Source organism: Talpa occidentalis, unplaced genomic scaffold, assembly GCF_014898055.3.
Source record: "Talpa occidentalis isolate TD23 unplaced genomic scaffold, MPIMG_talOcc4v2.1 talOcc4.6, whole genome shotgun sequence".
Classification (NCBI taxonomy): domain Eukaryota; kingdom Metazoa; phylum Chordata; class Mammalia; order Eulipotyphla; family Talpidae; genus Talpa; species Talpa occidentalis.
Window position 1 is genome coordinate 35,179,712 of NW_023604972.1, and position 22,999 is coordinate 35,202,710.

At 31.9% G+C, this 22,999-nt stretch overlaps 1 protein-coding gene across 21 annotated transcripts in view; it reads left to right on the plus strand.

Moving 5' to 3' along the window:
• ADGRL3 (adhesion G protein-coupled receptor L3) overlaps window positions 1-22,999 on the plus strand; it is a 766,591-nt gene that overhangs the window by 419,151 nt on the left and 324,441 nt on the right. For all 21 annotated transcript variants that reach the window (XM_054688025.1, XM_054688026.1, XM_054688014.1 and 18 more), the window contains one exon: window positions 6,485-6,594. In XM_054688025.1, the coding sequence (XP_054544000.1) occupies window positions 6,485-6,594 (110 nt within the window). The remainder of the gene's footprint in view (window positions 1-6,484; window positions 6,595-22,999) is intronic.

Consider the following 22,999-nt stretch of genomic DNA (forward strand, 5'->3'; position numbering starts at 1 on the left):
TCATAATCATCTAGCCTGTGAAGTGGACTTTGTCTAGACCTAAGAAAAATAACATGTATATAAAACACATATTCCTATAAAATATTCTTTTTATTTAAAGAGAAACATGATACCTCTTTTTGCTGTATTTTAAGGTAATAAATGTAGACATATGCTTAGATATATATGGTTAACCACACCCACATGTAACAATGTTACTTGTAAGATGCTGCCACAAATAGATGTTGATTAAAAGAGGAAATTTCAGTTTTTTAAAAAAATTTATAATACTATGTAGCATTTTGTTAGCATCCGACAACTCTATGATTATAGCATAGAAATTGCTGGTACATAGACTAGTATTTAAATGCTTTTCTAGGCGGTGTTTGTGAACATGTTAATTTTAAAGAATAGTCCATTTATTTTGGACGCATGCTTTTATGAATTGTATTCATGTGTCTGTCATAGTTAATCATTTTAGTTTTGAAATTATCTCCATAACATTCTAAGAATGTTGACTAATGATTATGTTAATTTGTTCTATCACATATTACCCAGATATGTGCAATGTTTGGAAATTGGGCTTACTGCAAGATTAACATATTTTCAAACATATTTCTTTATTTCCAGGATACTATTAAGTCAATTTGAACAATTTCCAAGAATTATCTCTTAAGGTTAATGAATTCATTAATTTATATTTTAGTAAGAGAATCTGAAAAGATTACTATTTTTAATTGACACTGGAAAATTTTAAAGCATAGACAAATATCTTTATAGTGCAGTAGAGAATTACTATTTTAAGTTGCATTTTGCCAAAATAAAGTTATTTATTTCAGTCTATAATCATTTCTCATTTGTTTATAGAAAGGAATAATTAAAAAGGGAAACATTCTATTTAATATCAGTCAATGGGATTTCATTAAGTACTTTCTTATTGTTTGATATTTTACATTTTATGAGGTTTTATGGAAGTCCAAAATTGAAAGTGCATCCTGATTTTCGTAAAATGTTTTAAGTTAAATTTAAATAGGTGAAATAAATCCAACTCAATCTCTATAGAATTAAGTTTTATACTCTGAGAGTTGCATTATGATCACTCAAAGCCTATACGTAAAATAATTTCTTTTAATCAAATTATGCTCTGACATTTATTTGTACTGGAGGTTCATATATATATATATATATATATATATATATATATTTCTCTCTCTCTCTCTCTCTCTCTCTATATATATATATATATATATATATATATGTATAGAGAAAGAGAGAAAGAACTCACATGCATGAGGGTGGCCTATGCATCTTTCTAATAACTCCTCAGCATGGTCTACTGCAGTGACATTCATCTTATTATGTATGATAACTTCAAGGTGACCACCCCAGAAGACACAATTTTTTTTTTCAATGTCTTCTTTCTTAAGTAATAGTGGTTGGCTGAGGAATGGTCTCTCAATGACATCAGCATTCTAGTCCTCATTACATGACTATATGATTTTATATGACTAAACATCCTTACATATGTGATGAAGTTAAGGCTTTAAAATAAGCAGATCATCCTGAATAAACTGGTCTTAAGTGTAATCACAAGGATCTTTATAAGAAGGAGGCAAGATGGCTAAATGGGAAAAAAAGGTGTTATCACAGGGGGAGAAAAGGTGATGTGTGTGGACATTACAAGTCAACAAATGACATAGAAAATGGGGTAAAACAAGGACTGAGCCTCCCAGAGCCTCCATTTGAAACTAATCCTGCTTCTGAATTACAAAGCTATTAGAGTATAGTTTTGAGTTGTTTATAGACTTGTGTGGGAAGTTTGTGGTTATTTGTTCCAGAAGCAGCAAGAAAAATAATACAATAATCTAGTTTCTAGACTCCTCACTCATCACATATTTTCTTTTCCTTTTGTCAAATTATATTTCTCTATTGCAAAGGGATGTGAAGTTAAATATAAAAGATTATAGAAAATGAAAATCATAGTCTAGAGAATCACCTTGTAAATCATTAAACCTGGTGCACATGCATTGTCATACTATTTTCTGGAAACCCCTGCAAATGCTTTCACTTTAAGATTTAGAAAAGCATTTCTCAAAAATGAATATACCAAATTAAAATCTTACCGCTTTTGGGCCTCCCTGGTGACACAAGGGGTTAAGACACAACCTATGAAGCTATCTGCAACTGCTGCAGCATGAGTTTGATCCCCGTTCAGGGAGCTACCCATATGGCACAGCAGACCTCTCCTGACTCGCCTGCTGCTTCCGCAGCAGTACATTTCAGTCGATCTGCCTGTTCTGTTCCCTGCTCTGTCTCGAGTGAATCTTCTCACTCCCAAAACCTCTGTCCTATAACCCAATTCTTGTATGCATAAATACATCTTTAAAAAAATAAAATCTTACCACTTTTGTTATTTACCTTAAATTGTCGCTTAAATTGTAAATGGACACGTCCTATCTGAATGTAAGAAATGGGAGAATTTCTTACATATCTACAAATGGTAGAATATATATATATATATATATATACACACACACATATATATAATCATGATGATTGATTGCTTTTCTCTGAACACTTAGTTCTCCTACCACTTGAGATCTAATGGCATCCTTTACAACTTATTAGTCATAATCTACCATGAGATAGTTGCCTTATCCCTCCCAGACTTCTAAGTGCAAAATGATGCCATGTCTGTAGGCTTCAGAGTCACAGACAGTGGAAAATAAGGAAAGTACTGTCTTGAGGAATCAATGAGATTTGTTCTGTTGATTGGTACTGAGCAAATTACTGTTGATATTCACACATTAATATTATTGTTTTTGTATCGCCACATTCCTTTCTGAGAATTAAGAAAACCTAGATACACTCATTACCTAAGCTATATTCAGGTTTTAAATATTAATGTATTATGATGGTGGTGCTTTATTTTTTGTATTAACAAATATATTTTAAACATTTTGCTCTTAGAGGACTATGCACTATTCTTAAATGATTACACACTGATTAGTCATATGTTAGATGCACTGAGCTACTTGGGTATGCTAGGGGAATGTGTGTTTCTTCATCACATGCTTTTGTATAAATTCTGTTTGGTAAGTGCTAATGTGAATTCCTATGACTAATTTTGCTAACAAAAGACCTTCATGGAGAACCTTTTTTTTATTCTTTTACACTTGCATATCTTGACATTCCTTTGATTTTCAGTAGAATTGTATACATTTATATAGCTGTAATCTCATTTGAGTTTGTTTTTTTTTAAACATTCTTAGCAGTAATTTGTTTGTACCTTGATCTTAAGTGTGATAAGAATATATGATTAAATGGCTTATGAAATGAAAAGCCCTATGGATTACACTTGCAGTACATAAATATAACAATGTCTTTCTTAAATTATTTTAATAGTACCATGTGAGGTTACTCTAGCTGTGGAGACCACAAATATAATCCTTATATGCCTATCATGTGAGTCTTTTAAAATATAAAGTTATGTTATATTTAAGATTCATCTGTATATGCTTCATTTATAAATATGTTGTAACCAGATGTGGGATGACAGAATACTAATTATTTCATCCAGCAATGGGAATTAAAACAAATTACCTTATTGAATTTTGCAGAAGAGTCAGAAGCTGATGGATTAATATATAATAAGCATTTAGCTGAATAGCTGATATGCAGATAAACTTAGCAGTGTCAACTTTACTATATGTGGCAGTATGCTGTGCCATCTAGAGGGAACTTTTTGTCCAGAGGTAACTTTTCATTATCACTCTTAATCTGTTCTTATCCTGCTATGAACCATATTGGAATGAATAAGGTAGCAGTAAATTATTCTGCATCCTTCTACTGATTTGGTGATGTATATCTTTCCTGGCAGTCATCATGAGACATCTTTTTAAACACTATTTCTTTAAAATTGGTGTTAATAACCAATAGCATTCAACATACAAAATTACATGTATTAAATAAAATGGATTGGTAGAAGGCACCTATATTAAGTTAGAGCTTTATATATGGGTTGAATGAAAATGGGGTTATTTTTTTTCTTTTGGAAAAGTCTATATATAAATAAGCATCGCTTTATCCTATTATCCCTTCTACCTTATGCTCAGAGATTGATCTTTCTGTTGGTGTATGCCAATGTGGAATGAGAAGGCCTAGTTATGTAATGCAATTCATATTCTGAACCTCTATGAAATGCTTGAGCCACACCATGACTGAATGATATCCTGGGCCACTTAGATATTTCACAGCTCGTCTTTACATCATCAGATCATCTTAGTACTGCTGAGAACCTATCAGAGTGAATTAAATCAGCTTCCCAGAGTGGACCATGAAATGACTGACTCACACTCTCACAAAAAAGCAGTATCTTGGTTTTCAGGTCACTGTTCTGGAGTCCAGTGTCTCTCATTTGATTACCAAGAGTCTTAAAAGTCATTTAATGTCGGGCCTCCCTGGTGGTACAGTTGTTGAGAGCTGGGTTGTGAAGCTGCCCACAGCCTCTGCAGCACCGGTTCGATCCCGGGCCGCAGGCGAGGGTCCCATATGGCGCAACAGACCTCTCCAGCTGCGCCCGCTGCTCCCCTCAGCAGTGTATTTCAGTAGGGTTGCCTGTTCTGTTCCCCGCTCTGGCTCTGGTGAATACTCACCCTCCCACATTCTGACTGTACCCAGTGCTTATATAAATAAATAAATAAATCTTTAAAAAAAAAAAAAGATAAAATATTAAAAAAAAAAGTCATTTAATGTCTCCTCACCTATTCCTTCCTCTGTGCAATTGGGAGTAGTAATGTCCATTCCACAAGAGAAATGACAAATAAGATGAATGTGAACATGACACTTCTATTTAAAGGGTTACACAGATTCATAGGACATTGTTACTATAAAACTTGAATTTATTATGTATGTTTATTGATAAAAAACAAGATTACATATGAGTTTATTTTTAAGGTGTGATGTGAAAATTGTGATTAAACACAAAAACCTATGTCTTTTAGATTGAGAAAACTTCAATTGGATATTTGTAATAGAGAAGTACTGCTCTTTTTTAAAAGTCTTCAGTAATCTACAGTGGTAGGCTACCTATCTGCAGTGCATGTGTGAGGATAGACTCATTTACATTAAGGTTATTGTGTAACTGTCTGATAATCAGCTTCAAAAATGAAATATACGCAAGAGAACTTTGGAATATCTTGACCCTCAGGACTAACTGTTATGTTAAATTGCCTGATGCATGTGGAATATTGGTTGTTATAAATCTTTTACTGATAGTATAGTGTTTTCTTTAGTTTCAGACATTCACTTAATAAATCAAGTTTAATTTAGGGAATTAATAAAATGCTCATTAAGTCTGGCAAATGGTAGCCTCAAATAAACACAAAGCATTTCATTCTAAATCAAAATCAGTTCTGCTCTAAATGTTCCTCATCCAATCAGTATCCTGACAAGAACTCATGTGTAGGTTCTTTCAGAAAATGAAGCATCTTGTTAAGAAAGTAAGAGAAAAAAAATCTAGCCACACACTATTGTATTATATATAAACAAGAACATAAAACAGGATTGTCTCATTCCATGCTAGTATATACTTATTGTCAATATGTTTTGCGTGGAATGGTTCACTTAGTGATAAATTATTGAATGTAGAATGATTCTGGGTAAAATTTATTATAGTGAAGCCACTCTGAACTTGGGTTTTCTTTGTCAGACTAAGACTAAATATAATTATGTGTGTATTTACCCATTATTAAATCAGTTTGAATCTGTTTAGCCCGATTGCCACAAAAGATGACTAGTTTGTGCTTCTACTTCAGTAGTGCCATTTGATTATTCCCTTTGGAGATGTAAATTTATTTAAAGGATATTGGCATTTGGAAGCAGCAGTCTGTGTGAAGTTACTGTCATTATTTGATTGAACACAAGGAACATGAGAATCAATTCTTAAAACTGGTTTTATTTATAGATTATTAATATTTATGATATTAATTTATGTAAAGTGAATCATAAAATAAATGTTAATATTTAAATATAACTTCCTAATTTTGCTTTTAGATTTCACTGAAAACCTAAAATCCTATTTTTGCTGGTCATAAAATGAATAATAATTGGTGAATTTATTTTCCAAATGTCTAATAAAACTTTTTGGCTTTTTTTTAGTATAACCAAACTTAGTAGTTCTTATCAAATGATCCTTCCTAACTATCTTCATATTGGCAATATTCTGTAGACCAGTTAGTGTTGCTTAAGCAGTATTTAACTTCCAACTCAAAATCACGCTGTGTCAGTTTATTACTAAATTAATTAAAATGAGTAAACTGAATGTATTGATATTAATATTTTTAAGGATATAGGAAAGATATTTTCTTAATAAGTCTAAAACCCTAAAATGACCAAAACTTTATTTAAGTCTGTGTAACAGGATCTGAAATAAAAGTAGCATTGGTATTATTAATAATATGACTTTGCATAAACTTACTTTTTCTTATCTGTTCTTTGATCCCAGGTGCAATAACAGAACCCAGTGTGCAGTGGTGGCAGGTCCTGATGTTTTTCCAGACCCATGTCCGGGAACCTATAAATACCTTGAAGTTCAGTATGAATGTGTCCCTTACAGTATGTATATTTCCTCACTTTTATTGTGAAAAAGAAATGATATTAAGCATTATTTTGCATGCATTGACAAAATATTCCCTATGAAAGCATAAAAAATAATTACATAAATTCTTAAAGTAGGTTAATTTTAATTTTTCAGGTTTATAAAACTTCCCTACCATCGGAAGAATTAAATAATTAAGAATTGCCTGCATAATCTTGCAGCTGTTAAGTATGACTATATATTTCTGCCCATCACTGTCTATTCTGAAACTGCATTCAATGCAAGAATAGAATGTTGAAAAAAGGGTGGACTGTTATGCCATATTGCATGCCTTTAAGTCCAAGCAAATGGAAGTGAGGTGAATAATATATGTGTACATATGTATATAAATAGTAGTATAGAAAATGAAAAATAGTTGAACTTGACAGAAACAATTTCATCTAAGCTTTCTGTTCTGTCAAAATTCTGAGAATCAGAAATATATTCCTCCAGAGAGAGCAAACTGAAAAGACAGTACAAGTATTAACGTGATCTCCTCAGAGTGTATTTTGTAGTCTCAAGAAGTGCATCTTTGCAACGTTCATATATAACAGATGCCAACAACAAATTTTTCAAGAATAATGAAGAATCAACCAATCAAAAATAGAATATGTTCTGATTTTTATACCAAGGGAACAGTCATCTCAAATAAAAATGGCTAGTTTATTATTCATTGCATTCCATGGTAAGAATCACTCCAGAGATCCTGTGTTCTCATATTAGATATTCAGCTAATCCCACAGGTAAAAACACCTGGGAACATCAACAAATCCCAGGTTCTAGCTTCTTTTGACATCCCAGAAGAAGCAAAATGTCTAGGGATGAGAAAGTTTACTGTACCACAAGATCTCAGTGTGCCTCAATTCTATTTAAAAAGCAGCACATTACTCCTGAATTCTAAGTGGATGCTTTTCATTAATAGCAATTTGGGCAGCAAGAAATGAATTAAAATTTTAAGTAATAATGAAATCAATCAAGAGAAAATTTTATTTGGCCTTATTTATAGTGTGATTAATTATAAAAGTTTATCTTATGAACTTTATATGTTGATTTTTTTTTTATGAAACAGCATAAATATAAAGGTTTTCTTTTGAAATTTTGATTGAATTTATGCTTCTTACAATATATCTCTAAGGACCATATTATGAAAATATAAGATCATTACTGAGCATTTATTGTTCATTAGTAACATTTTAAAGAAATAGCATTTGTAGTCCAATTTGGAACTCTGACAATTTTACTTGCCTTACAAAAAATATCTTTCTAAAATATGTAGAATAAATGTGTTTCCTTTGCTTTTTATAAAAATAGTCAAATAAGGTATACCTCATTTTTAACGACAGTTTTAGGAATCTTCCAATCATATTTTTAAATACAAAAGTTGAGTAGAAATGTCAAATTATTTTTTCATAATTTTTAAAAATTAAAGAATTTCACAGCTGTCGTTTCAATTTCCTGTATTTCTTCAGAACTTCTTTGAGGTTAGCTACTCTGAAATCCTCTGCCAAAATCACTCTAAAATAACATCTACTTAAATCACTTCAATATGAATAAGAATTTGCTCATACACTTTTGCATAAAAAGATTATTATGGTTTACCACAGATATCCGTTCACTCATATATTTTCAAAGATGATCAATTCTTTTTTCCTAAATAGCTAATCTTTACAGGTTTTTGACAATCCTGAAAGGTTACTGATTGTCTTATTAGTATGTCCATACTACAGTAGAATGTTAATCTGATTATTTTGTTAAGATTTTTTTTAATTATTTTTTTAAGATTTATTTTTTTTTATTTATACAGTAGCTGGGGTACAGGCCAGAGATGTGGGAGGGTGAGAGGTTTCACCAGAGACAGAGTGGGGAGCAGAACAGGCAGACAGACTGAAAGCACTGCTGAGGGGAGCAGCAGGTGAGACAGGAGAGGTCTGCTGCACCATGTGGGAATCTCCCTGTCTGGCGGGGAATGGAACCTGCACTGCAGAGGCTGTGGACAGCATCACAGCACTGGGCTCAACCTCCTGTACCACCGGGGAGGCCCAAATAAGATTTTTAAACTCAGGTGTAACCACTTGCTTATTACTAGCTTAACTTATATGGGGTAACATGATTATGATTGTTTAATTATCTTAAGAATGATTCAGTTAAAAATGTAATGCATGCCTGGGAATTACCTAGTAAATATAACTTGATTTTAAAAGAAATTAATTCAAAATTACACATCCTTTATATATAAACCATTAAATAAAATGTAGTGACTCATTTCAAAGGTAGGTTGGTTTAGTAGAAAACAATAAGATCAGAAAGCCTGGGTTTCATACCATATTGTCTTGTTACTTAACAAATAGGCTGGGTCTTTTTAGCTCAGGTAAGCAATTAAAATATCCAGAATTGCAATTTATATATTTTCTCTAATCTGTGGAAGCCTGTGATTTAGATCAATGTGAATATCTTTCACTAGCATAAAATAGATTTTGTCCAAAGTAGAAAAATCTTTTTTAAAATAGCTATTATTTATCGACGATGCCATTTACTACATGTGTTAAATATTTATATACATTGTTTTATTTAATTCTCACAGTATCCTCCGTGTTAGGTTTGAGAATCATCATTTTACTAAAGAAGAAATGGAAACTCCATAGGATAAGTAAATGTGTCATGTTAAATGTAGGATAGTATGAGAATGGCAGAAACAAGATTTGAATCTTTCTCTAGTACTTGTGCTTAAGGCCCCAGCAGTAGCACTCCTCATAGTTTTTTTTTTTTTTCCCCTTTGTGTTTTCATGAGTTACTCAATTATTTCAATATTTAATTTTTTTTAACATTGATCAATATTCTATTGGGACATGGTGAAAGCAATTATATCAAGGGCTCAGATCCTTTTTCTTAGTTCATTCACTCTTTCTGAGCTTTATTTTCCCTTCATATTGCAGCTGAATCACTATGAACTTTCATTTTCCTAAACACCTTCTAAAATTTCATGAATTAAACTAGCTCCTGCCACAAAAATACTGCCCTTAATTTAGAAAGAGGCTCTTAGCTAAGAAGGAGAAAACATTGGTTAAATTAACCTATATTGAAAAAGACAATCCGCGTGCTTAATACACTTGTTTAAAAACCCTTATTGTATTACTAGAAGGAAAACTTCAGATTTAGGATATAGTAATATTTGAAGATTTTCTAATTGAACAAGTAATATAATGTATTCTATTTGTTATGCAATTCAGTAATAACCATTTCCATTTTTAATTTAAGATGACATAGTTTCATGTATTTACTATTATAATTAGTATTTATGAATGTTTTCTTAATATTGGTATGTGTAAATTATTATTTTTGATATCTTATTTTGTTGACCTTAAGTTGATATTTTATGGAAAATATATATAAAAGGAAAAGATAAAATATAAAGCCAAAAACTATGTACGAAAACATTAATATCAATGAAGCATATTAGAGGAAATTCAGACAAAAATTCAACATTTAAGAACCTTAACTTGAACCGAAAAAATGACATGCCCTTTTTATAAAAGATGCCAAAAATAAACAAAAACTAGTAGTTGTAAGCAATATAATGAGGCCACTGTCTTTGACTGTCTTGTCCCCAGTTTTTTAAAATCACCAATTTTTTTTTAACTTTTTTTTTTAAGTTTTCCTGTCTGTATTTTCTTGTTTGGGTTCACAGATACCTTGCTTGTGACCGAATTTCGTACAGATGAATCAATACTTTCCTGTTCCTGTCACACATTATTGCCAGTGTGACTTTTTATAGTCTATGTTTTTCTTTTGAGGTTTGATTTTCCTCTTTAGTGATGTTTTCTCCCCAGGAGATGACCCAAATAGCAAAAGGTTAAACCTCACTATTTATTTGCTCTCCCATCTTCCCTCTTACCCACCCTCATTCCTTCTGGCCTGATTTTAGAATTGGAATTGTGGCATCTTCCAGCAGATCTTCCCCCATTTAGCCAGTTTACAGGAATGCTTGTGTTAGGGAGAAAACAATAAAACAACTACCCATCCACTTATAGTATTTCTGAGAAAAGAATCTTTATATCCTGCTGACAATTTGTCTTTCTTCCAAAGCATACAATTTCACGCACATTACACTCAAAAAGTGCTTGTCTTCCCTCACAATCCAGCCTTTCTCTTCAGTTCTTTGTTTCTTCCTTTCAGAAATACAAAGCACATATTACTTATTCTAGCAATTTCTCTGGTGGTGAGTTTTCTCAGGAAATGGAGGGGAGAAGCATACAATTTGGAGAGCTATTAGAAATGAGTGTTTAATTAAACCAGTCTTACGGTACGGCACTTACAGATTTTCTCACCACTCACTTTAGCCATCTAGAATTATGTTGGCAGTTGCTGTTATTGAAAGACATGTAAAATGAGTATTATTGAAAAATTAATATTTACATATAATTATATAACCTCTTAGTTTTGTCTTTGTCTTTGTACTTATTTACTATAAGAAAATAAGTACAAATATGTGTTATCAGCTTTGAACACAGATAAAAGTCTTTAAATATTTAATTATAAATAAATATTTGACAACTAATGTTCAAATTGGTGCTTACTTTAATATATGCACACTTTGGTTGCTATTTTATAAATCAATAATTACATATTTTAAAACTCAAGCTTAAATTAAACCCTTTGTTTAATTTTGAAGTTATCAAAGAGGCAGCTCTTTCTGCCTGTCTGTATTTGTACAAGCATCCTTTTCTTTCTTTTTTTATTAAAAAAAAAATCAAAGCTGTCAAAGAAATATCAAAATTTAATTTGATTCCCAATGTGCCAGTAGCTTCTCTAGTTTCTGACATATAAGTGAAATTCAATAAATATGTACCAAATCATTAATAGAAAAAAAGGAAAATCAGTTAAAGTGGCTTCCCCAAAATTTTTATGTTCATTGCTGGAAAGAGAAACTCAAGAAACTCTAGTCTACAAACAAGATCTTATTCAAAGGAAAAAATCTATTGTAAAAATATAGATTATATGAATTTTAGTTTTTCTAAATTGCTTGGCGCCAATGGTTATTTTCTGCAAGAATGCTACTAGCAACAAATATTTTCATATCGTTCATCTTTCTGCATCCATTTAATATAGCATTTTATGTCCTTTAAATATTACTCCCTCCATAACAATGTCAGTTGTATAAATTCTCATTTTTAGATTGATATTTAAATAGGAGTAAAAAAAAATCTTTATTCCCACTCTTTCTCTCCTTTACCACAGTGTTTCTCAAATAAATTTACTCTCTTTCACATATCTTACACCTTGAACAGATAATTCATGAAATTTTTGCAAATGAATTCTTGATTAATAGTTAATTAAAATTCTGCTTATCTGCTTGAAATATTTATTTCATATAGCATTGGTTTACAATATTATATATGATTCAGAAATATAGGTCCCCATCTCTTCAAATGTGTTTATCATATGACACTTAACACCAAGGCACCCATAGGTACATTGTGCCCCTTCCCACCTTTTCACTCCACCTTCTCCCTCCCTCATTGGTGGCCTCAGTTTTACAGTCATATTTCTAGGATTTGTTTTTGATTTGATTTTCTTCCCTCTTTGTTTTGTTACCCTCTAAAATATATGTGTGTGTATATACATAAATATATATATGTATATATGTTATAACATATATATATACACACACATACATATGTTGCTTTCATCACTTTAGAAACAGGAAGCATAAGTAGACTATACTTCTTGGAGATCATAATCCTAGTCTTTCTCATGCTTTGTCTAGCTGCTTCATATGTTCATGAAAATTACTGTTAACTAGATCATATCATTTGCTTCCAAGACTTACTTTTTAATTGTCCTTGCATCATTCAATGTTTATTTGCATACCAGGCACTATGAGAAACACTAGGGTAGAAGGCAAAGATAAAGATTCTACCCCATAGGGATTTAGAAAAATGGGTCTCCAGGTTCCCAAACTTATAATACCATTAGTTCAGAAAAACAATATAGTATTTTATAAAAGCAGGATGTTTTGAGTACATGCTCGTACCATAATGGTTGATGGTTTTATGGAGTAGAAATTGAGGGTCTTCATGGAAGTTTTTCTAGTGATAACCTTTGAGCTGAATATTAAAAAATGAATAGTTTAGTGAGACGGATATTCATTTTTAGCAGAGAGGATAAAATAAACTCTGTGGTAAGTTGTAAACCAAAACAATTGGAAGTTTGCATAAAATACAAAGTATAAGAGTGACAGGAGATGAACTGATAGGTGGGCAATTTATGTCATATACTTTCCTGTATGCTGTGATTTTTCTAGGACCTTATACCTGTCAAAAACTTGAGGCCAGAAAAGACAATTAACACTTTTTCCATGTAAAACCAATATTTTTTCATAAATCTGCAAAAACCAGCTTAGACTAAGTTGAAAATATAGAAGTGGGTTTTATTGGGAAAATTCAAAAGTGGTAGTTTTAAAACCAAAAGAACAAAGTGTGAAAACCAGACCTCAAAAAAAAAAAAAATACAGTGATTTTAAAAGGAAGAAGTAGTAGACAGATTGTATCATAAGAATTCTGTGTTCAGATGAATCTGCTCTAAAATAGTTCTAAGCTAATGCCTATAATAACCTAGGCTAAGGTATCAAGACTTCGTGAAATCTAGTATCAAGGTGTTATTTCCAAGAAAGAGGAAGGAATGGGGCTGGCAAAGAGCCTAGGGGCGATTAAGAAGGATCAGACCCCTTAGTAGATTTGAGAGAAAAGACTGAAAGTTTATGGCCAAGGGCCAAATTCCACCTGCAGAGGGATTCCTTAGACCTTCCAAATACCTAGGTCAGATTTTATGTGAAATCTGGAGCAATGCTAAGCCTGCATTCCCTTGGCTACTATTAGACTGTTCTTCCCCTTTTAAGAGGCATTCATACTTCTCTATTGACTGTATTTTCAGCATGTACGATATTGTGCCTGTTTTACTATAATCATTTAAAATGCCTCCTGGCATCTGAGGAAACTTAAATTTGCAATTCTTGTTCTAAAGTTTGGATTCAGTCAATGCTAATATATGTAAAAGCACCCTAAATAGTTACCTTTTTTTTAATTTTTAAAAAGATGATTATATGACAGAGATCCATGAAAGGGCCACATTCGCTTATGCAGATTTGATGAAAGTCTGCTCTAAAGAGAGGATATTTGAGAACTTAAGAATGAGAATAAGATGCTAAGGCCAAGAATTGGTGAAAAACTTTTAAAGCAGAGAGAATAATAACTCCAAAAACCCTTAGCTGGAGAAGAGGTCTGCCTGTTCTAATACATGACAGGAAATCAGTGTGTTCACAGTGCTGTTAAGAAAGGGAGAACAACTTTCAGTGGAACCGGAAAATAGTAGTACTCATAACATTGACAATAAAGCAGAGATTTGTTTCAAGTTACTAGGAATCAAAATCTTTGCAGAATGAAATGGAATAGACTGATATTCCTAGTAAAACATACATATTGTAGAAAATACATTATACTACAGTAACATAAAGATAAACTTGTATCAAATGAACAAAATGTCAAATGGCATCAATGCCTAATAGAATTTATCTATGCTATAGTAGATCAATAATATAGAAATGTACATTTAAGTAATAATTGTAAGGAGATAAGCTGAATTGAGCATATTAAAAAATTAACTGGATTGCAAGAGTTAGGAAAATATTTGGTTATAAATGGTATTATAAACTAAATGTAATTTAAGAACTTAGTTGTACTCTTATTTTAAATGATAAAATTAGAAAATAAATTTTTATGAATTGCTCCAATTGAATAGCATAAACATAAGTGATTTAAAAAAACCTTGGAATATAACATGTTTTTAAAGTAAACTGCATATGGGAAAAGAAGTAGTGCAATCATGTGAAGGTGAAGTTTTTCACAAGGTGATTGTTGCTAAAATGATCTTATAGCATACCAGATATATGAAATCTACTGCGTTAATTGTCCATACAAATTGTAATGCAAGTAAATTTACATGTAAGTAAATTTAAATATCATCAAAGAGTGTTGTTAAATATATTTCAATAACTAATCTTACAAAACTCGAAAAATTTAATCAGTTGCCTTAGAAAGTACTTCTTTCAAATATTTAAATTTTAATGTTATGATGCCTCACTAAAGTGAGTAGTTAGTAAAGCAAAATATATTTAAATTTTAATGTTATTATTTTTGAGGAATTTCTCACGTGGTAGTGAATGTGATAATATTTTCTAATTGCTTAAAGAATTTTCAAAATTCTTCTATAAAACCCAAAGCCATTTAAACACTTGATATTTCCCCCATAGAAGTGTTTTTTTTTTTTTGAAGGGATAGACTTATAGTCCCCTAAAGAACTTCATTTCCAAATCACCAGAACCTGTGTTACCTTATTGTTACCTTATTGGCAAAAGTGACTTGCCTGATTGATTAAATTAGCGATCTAGTGATAAAAGATTATCCTGGATTATCTGATTGACCCAATCTAATAACAAGCATCCTTATAAAATATAGGTAAGAAGTTTAGTGTTGGAAAGAGTAGTTATGACAACAGGAGCAGATGGACTGATGGACAATGAAGGTGGTGGAAGGAAGGGACCAGAGATCATAGAATGCTGGTAGCCTGTAGGAAGCAGGAAAGAGCTAGGAAATTAATTTTCTCCTAGTGCCTCCAGAATGAACACAACTCATAACATCTGTATTTGCCCCTAGAACTTGTTATGGACTTCTGACAGTTTGTGTTGATTGAAATTCTTAAGTTCATACTTAGTTTTTATTAAGTCTACTTAATTTGTTACAGTAGCAATAGGAACTAATTATTATTTTTATAAAATTATAATTCAAATTCATTATTTAGGATATTTACTAATAGTTTTGATTGCTAAATAAAGATTATCATATAATCCTGCTCTGATATTTTAATAATGTAAACTTATTAACTTCTGTCCTGAACTGACTAAATGTAAGTTGTACAATATGTCATTAAAAACAAGTTGTTTTAATTCTGTTTATAAAATATATCAAGGCAAAGCAAACACAAGTCAAGTTTATTATGGTCTTCTCTCTATGTGAATTGCTTTTCTACTTCAATTAGACCAGAAACCAATACCGCATAACGTAGTAAATGATATGGAGAAAGAAAAATGGATTTTTTTAAAGTATATCTCTGCCAGTAAAGCCATATTTCTAATTATTATTTAGGCACTTTGTCAGGTTCTTCCACACTTTCCCTATCTTTGCCTCCCCAAGTTCTCTCTAGCATGGAGAATATAAACATCATGGGTAAGAATGTGAGCCTTAAAATTTACAGTCTGACTTTGCCAAGTACTAGCTATGTTCTAGTCAAGTTGTTTTACTGCTCTGTGAATGAGTCTCTTCACATAGAAAATAGGGACGATAATCATTTCCCAGGGCTTCCATGAAAATTAAAATGAAATATATGTAAAAGTGCTGTATAGTAACAGCTTCATTAGAAACTTTGAGTGTATCATAGCCATTCAAATCAATACGCCTGTTGCATCTCATCAATTTTTATCTTCTGAAAAGCATTGCCATATTGTGTATGGGGCTTGGAACTATATAGTATTGTTAATTTGTCCCAGGATTTGGGGAGTCCCATACATCTAAAGTTATGGTTATCTCTAGTTCACTGGAGTTGATATAATTTGCCTGCAAGACTTCTGTCTTAATTCTCCTTTTTTATTTCAAATCACCTGTAGATTTTGAATCTATCTCATAGCTAACTACAAACATATCTGCTATATGATTTAAATCTCAAACCATTTCTCTCTTAAAGGGTGAGAACTAAGAGATGTCAGTCAAATTGTTTCAGTCTCCTAGGTTTCTGTGGGTTCTTTTATCACTAACATTTCCTGTTCTGTATCCCTTTGAATTTGACCAGCCTGGTACTGACAGTTGCATAAATCATACTCAAACTAGCCATGGATTATATGAGCATTGTCTCTTTTATGTCTGTACTTTTCTCACTGGTGTTAGCTTTTGGTAGTTTATTTTGCTAGTTCTGACTCCTTTTATTACCATAGATAGCAATATGCAAGGAAATGCCAATGTCCTCAGCTATCTCCAGATGGACACTGGCCATCTTCATTTATTTCATTTAACAAATATTGGTTGAGCCCCTATTATATGAGTTTTCACAAACTGTAACAAATAACATTGGAATTTAATTATAAAGAAGCATAAACCCACGTTTTATTTTTTTAAAGGAGAAGAAACTGAGAATAAGTAATGAGTCAATTATTCCATAGTTAGAACTCATTGACTCCTAATTGGCATTCTTTATGAATTGAAATTTGGCATTCTAAACCAGTTCTTCATTGTAATTCACATTTTTTTAAAGATTTATTTATTTTATGCAAGAACCGGGGTACAGGCCATATGTGCGGGGGGTGAGAGGATTCACCAGAGACAGAGCAGGGAACAGAACAGGCAGACAGACAAAATACACTGCTGAGGGGAGCAGCAGGCGGGACAGGAGAGGTGTGCCGCGCCATGTGGTATCCTCGCCCGCTGGCCAGGATTGAACCGGCGCTGCAGAGGCTGCTGACAGTTTCACAGCGCAGCGCTCATCCACCTGCACCACCAGGGGAGGACTGTAATTCACGTTCTTTCAGATAAATTTCATTATTCAAAGTGGTCCTTTGCTTGTGGACTATGGGTGGTTTGGTAATGTATACACTGTAGCAGTGACACATAACTGGAGGGGGGGGATTCTAATGTCATGTTAATTAAAAAATAAATAAATGAAAATAAAATAATGAGAAAATACGTAAAGAAACCAAAGAAACCAGAAAAGAAAACTGGAAAATTACTTAATCATTAAAGCATCTGCTATATATTTTTCAAAAGATGATCCTAAGGAGGTCACTTGATTACTTAGTCTTTGCCTTTAGTATGGTTTGTAATTATCACAATTAGTGAACCATACTTAGAATTTAAAAAAAAAAATTCAACATTTATGTGCAAATGGTTCTATCTCAAGCTTCATGGACTTTCTCATGAATTTATTTAAAAATTTTCTGGAGAAGACCAGTACGGGAACATTCTTAGGGTGAGGGGTGCACTTTGTTTTTATTATGTTCACTGCACTAAATCATTATACACTAAACATGCCTTTTTGAAGTTACTTTTAAGAGTTAAAAATCCTGACATCGACTAGTATTCACTATCTTTGAATTCTTTAAGTAGTTTGTAGATTTTTATAGAAAATTAGGTATGATTTATATTAGTGATGGTTGTTATGTAATTATTTGGTGTGAATAATCATTAAATGGCAACATATTACATGATTGAAGTGGAAACTGAAGTGACTTAGAAGTTGATGCCCCAGGAAATAACTAATTGAAAAAAATAAAACTTGTGATGTTTAGTAAAAATAGACTATAACTCTCTTGTACTTGATTTTCTTCCTCTGTGTCATAATCAATAAAAATAGAAAAATGAGAAGAGAAAAATAAGAGCTTTTTTCTAATAGTAGATATTGCTCACTGAACAAGTACCTAGTGCCTACATTGCACTAAATACTTTTTATACTGTTATATCATTTTATTCTCACAACAATCTGTTTATTTAAGTAGTTCACAGTGTAAAAATAAGGAACATAATAATCTAAATTCAGTAGCTTGTCCATGTTTCCTTGTACAGTAGGTGGGTAGGGAAGGAGAATAGAGATTTCAATCCAAGTCCCTTTGATTCCTGTGTTTTTTGCTATTTTCATTTGGCTAAAGATGGCAAGTAAACATATTTTCTGTGAATTGGCAAGGCTAACCAGATATCTTTTGCAAAATATTTTAATGCCCTCTCAATTGGTGCCTACAATGTGGAGCTGTGTGTGCTGAAATTTGTGTCACTTCAGGGGAATTTTCCTCAGGTAGTAGGAATCATGGTTAGGAAAGTATCGTTGTAACCTGAAGGAGAGAGTGTAGCTGTGGTAGTGTGATCACTTTCACTTCCGTAACTCTTACCCTCAACTGAGTCTTATTTGTAATGTTAAACTTATGCATCACTTTTCTACTGTCACTACATCAAATCACTACTAACTTCGTAGCTTAAAATAATACAGGGTTATCTTCCTACTCACCGAAGTCAGAAATCTGAAATCAGGGCGTTGGCTGGGTGCTTTAGGGAGAACATTTGCTGTCTTTTCCATCTTCCAAAACCACCTGCATTCTATGGCTCATGGACCCTTCAAAACACATCACTCCAACCTCTACTTCTTTCCTCACACTCTCTCTCTGATGTTGACCCTCTTGCCTTCCTTTCATAAGGATTGCATTAGATTGGCCCCACATTTAGGGTCACCTCCTCTCAAAATCCTTTATCACATCTGCAAAAGTTCCTTTCATCATGAAAGTTACAGACTCTGGAGATTAAAGCATGGACAGTTAGGAGCAGGGAAACAATATTCAGTCTACCAGATTTGTTTTAACTCAATACAGAGTTGTATTTTTTTAAAAAAAAATACTAATTCAGTACAGAACATATATAAACCCCTAATGACTAAGTATACCTGAGTCTCAAGGGTCAAAGGTTGCCACATACTCGTAAAACATCTGTATTATTATATATTATGGAAACATTTGAAAATGAAAGTAAAATTTACCTGAGTCTCTACCACTAAAGAGAAGTTCAACTAACTCTCTAGGACTATTCATTTCTGCTAGTCATAGCTGTAGGCAAGCAAACATGCACAATTTTACAAGGACAGGATACATATCTAGAGATACCTATCTACAATTTAGTATATATTCTTCACACTCTCCCCTGTAATCAAATGACCTTTGGATCTACATCACATAGATTTGTATGTGTGTGTGTGTGTACATTTACAAAAAATATACCTAAATTTTTTCTTGCTGTGTATCTTATGAAATTCATTGGAGTCAACTTTGATCCTTTTCAAGGGCTTAATAATAGTTCGTGGTTTGGTGTAGACAAAGTATTTGATCACACCCCTCCCCCATTGGTGGAAACTAATAATTTGTTTTCCTTTGTATGTGATGATACAAATGATGTTTAAATCTTTATTGTTAAGATGATCTTGGTTGATCTATAACACCATTTGCTTTATCTTACTTTTCACACGGCAAAGGGACACTAGTCTTTTGACATAAGAGAATCTGTCTGCTGATTGGACTTAATGGTTTATAATATAAAGCTGAATGGGACTGAATGTATGGTCTTTTATTTTCCAGCAAAATAACTGACCCAATATCATTGACAGTTTTTAGCCTTTACTAATGTTTGAGGCATATGTTTTATGATTTCTGTATAGAGAGTTTGCATTAAATAAATTTTGAAAGTATACCATATGTCATTGGTAATTCATTTGATTAAAATACCTAGTATAGGAGAAGAAATGTATGTGAGCTACTTAATAAAGGACTGACTGATACATATGGACTAATACATATGGCAACAAGGCTGGAAGATGTTTGCTTTTCCCAAGGTGGTATACTTTAAGCACCTAGTAGTTATCTCCTTGCATACTCTCTTTTTCTCTAAAAAATCCTGATAATATTTTATCAGACTCATCTGAATTTTTCGAGTGAAACTTTTCAGAACTCAATTCTTCATTATTTCTCTCTATTAAACATTACCATCTCCTTCTTTACTAACTCTTCCTCTGACTTACGTGAACATATGTCTCTCATATAGTATCTCTCTAGCTGTATTCTCAGTTTCTTTTTAATTCATTTTGGCAATTTTGTCCTTCCCTCTTTTATGCGTTTCCTTTCATCCCTCTCTATTTCTCAAATGGCATAAAAAGACCTATACAATAAAGGTACTGTTTGCTTGATTTTCTTTTTCCTTGCCCATTAGTCACCAGGTTTAATTTCTTCTTTCTTTCCCTCCCTTTCTGCCTCCCCTCCTCCCTCCCTCATATTGATAGTGTCAGTACTTATTTAAACTTTATTATTTTACTTTGTTGAAGTACTGTAAAGAATTTATTGATCCTAATTCTTCAACAAACATGTTATATGTAGCTTCAGAGAGTGCAGTAATCCTGTTTACTTGTGAGTTCTTATCTTGAAAGTTATTATGTGCCAATCCTTTTGCTCTTTCCAATTCCCTTTATGTCCCAAAATTGTTATATAATTTCATTTTTTATAATACTTCCATAGGTGAAAGTATGAAGAACTTAGGAAAAATAGCCAAAATCCTGAACAAAAGTACTTAAAGTCAAGGATAGTGTTTTTTTTTTTTAATTATTAACTTAGTAAGACTTAATGATCTCCATTTGTGTGAAAAGAAAAGCAATAACTGGAATAAGAAAGTGTATCCTTTTGTTTTATGTTTTTCTCATCATCAACTACTTTTAATACTGTTCATTTAGTTTCTTACATAAAGTAACCATATTAGACTTTAACTGTCATGTTATTTTTTCTAAAGCTTCAAGGGAAATGAATACCATTAGCTCCAGCAAAAATTAATTCTATTTTATTTTCTTTGTGTTTTGGCCACACCAAAGATACAGCATGGCGGAATTCTAACTGACATGTCTAAGTTTATGTTAGACCCTTAAAGTCAGTATTATTAAATTACCAAGAAGTTTCAAAGTGGTAAAATAAAGATTATGTTAAGTCTGAGATTAAGCTGTCACATCAGAGTAATTTGATTTTAAGTCTGTCTCCACCAGCTCCATTAGTAATCACATCCTTGACAGAGACAAAGTTCATCCAATATGAGTTCTCATTGCGGATGAGGTATTGATGTTTTCGTGTTACTTTGGTCAGTCAATAAGGTTAAAAGGATAAAGTTTATTTAGTTTTCAGCATTGCTTTCTTGAAGTCAAATGTCTATTTAATTAAATTTTCCAATATTTGGCAAGAAAGGACTGATAGTGTCAGCTTTCTTTAGCTTGATGTTAAATAGTATCTTGTGAAATTTTGTAAAGCTATCTACAATAATGTGAATTAGATAGACTGCAAGTCTACTTAAGGAAACACGAGGAAGTCCAAATTCTTTGTCTCAGTAATAGAAATGAAAAGGAAGAAAAATAATTTATAAGGTTTCCCTATTGTTAAAGGCTTGAATTATATCTGTTAAGTCTGAAGTATAACTTCATTTTCTGCCTGACTGGTTATAATCTGTAGTATTCTGCTCTTTTAAATACTGAGCAAAAATAAATAATATATAATTATCAAAATCACTTCTGAAATAAGCAATGTTTGTAGTTTCTTATACTTCAATATAGTATGATTTACATTTTACATTTAATCAGTACCCATCATAAAATCATCTTATTTTTCTGTTCATTGCTGTTAAATTATTTAGTATTTTTAAAATGACTGTATGCATAATGAAGAAGCAAGTAGAAATTTAATTTATGAAACATTTGCCCACATTGGAGATATGAACATTTCATTTACTCAACAGTTATGCTATTTGTTGTACTCAAAAGATTACAATATTTACTCAACAGTTTTTGTATTTTGAATTTTGCATGCTGTTACTATAGGTAACATATTAAGGACTCAGCATGGACAATTATTAACATGGCTAATATCCTTGGCTTTGTGGTGGTTTCTGTTACAAAGTAAACCTCTAAGAAGATATGTGATTCTGCTGGTAAATTTTTGAGGGCAGAGTCTTAATCAGTTTTGTAACTTCAATTCTCAAATCCAGGGGGGATAGTCTGTGATAGAAATTAGCATACCTCATAGGACATACTTCTGTCTGCATTAGGAATTTGACCAGTTACCTGCAGGAGATATTAATTTGTATGGTAATGTTCCTTCCATAAGAAAATAGTTGGTTAAATGTGATTTAAATTATTTATTATCTTACTGTTATTATAGATTTAAGTGACAGATTGTTCATTTGATTATTTAATAGACTGAAAGTCAAACTAGGCAATATTTAATTATAATTGACATAGATGCTAAATTTAAAAGTCCCACCCTCCACAAAAAAAAGTATCCTCTTATACATTATACAAATATTTATTGAATGCTTTCTGTATGAGTCATAAGTGGCATAATCTCCCAAGTATGATTGTGGTCAGGAACAACATGCTTATATCTCGTTATATATCACATTGTACAATTTATATCAATTTATATATAGTGGTATTGATGGTTGAAAACTAAGTATAAAAATGACCTCAATATCCTCATAAAATTTGCCATCAAATAGGTGAGATGATACAAATCTACAAATAACTATTAGAGTGATAGATATATAAAATAAAATATTGTGTCATTTTCTACAGAAGTAAACATATTCAAAAATGAAGATAAATTTATCAAGTTAGAATATGGAAAAGTGAATTAAAATCAAAGTTTTCAGTCAAGCAATTTGATATTATTTGAAAATCCATAAAAGCAGATTGGAACATCATAAATTTTAGTGAAGCATCACAAGG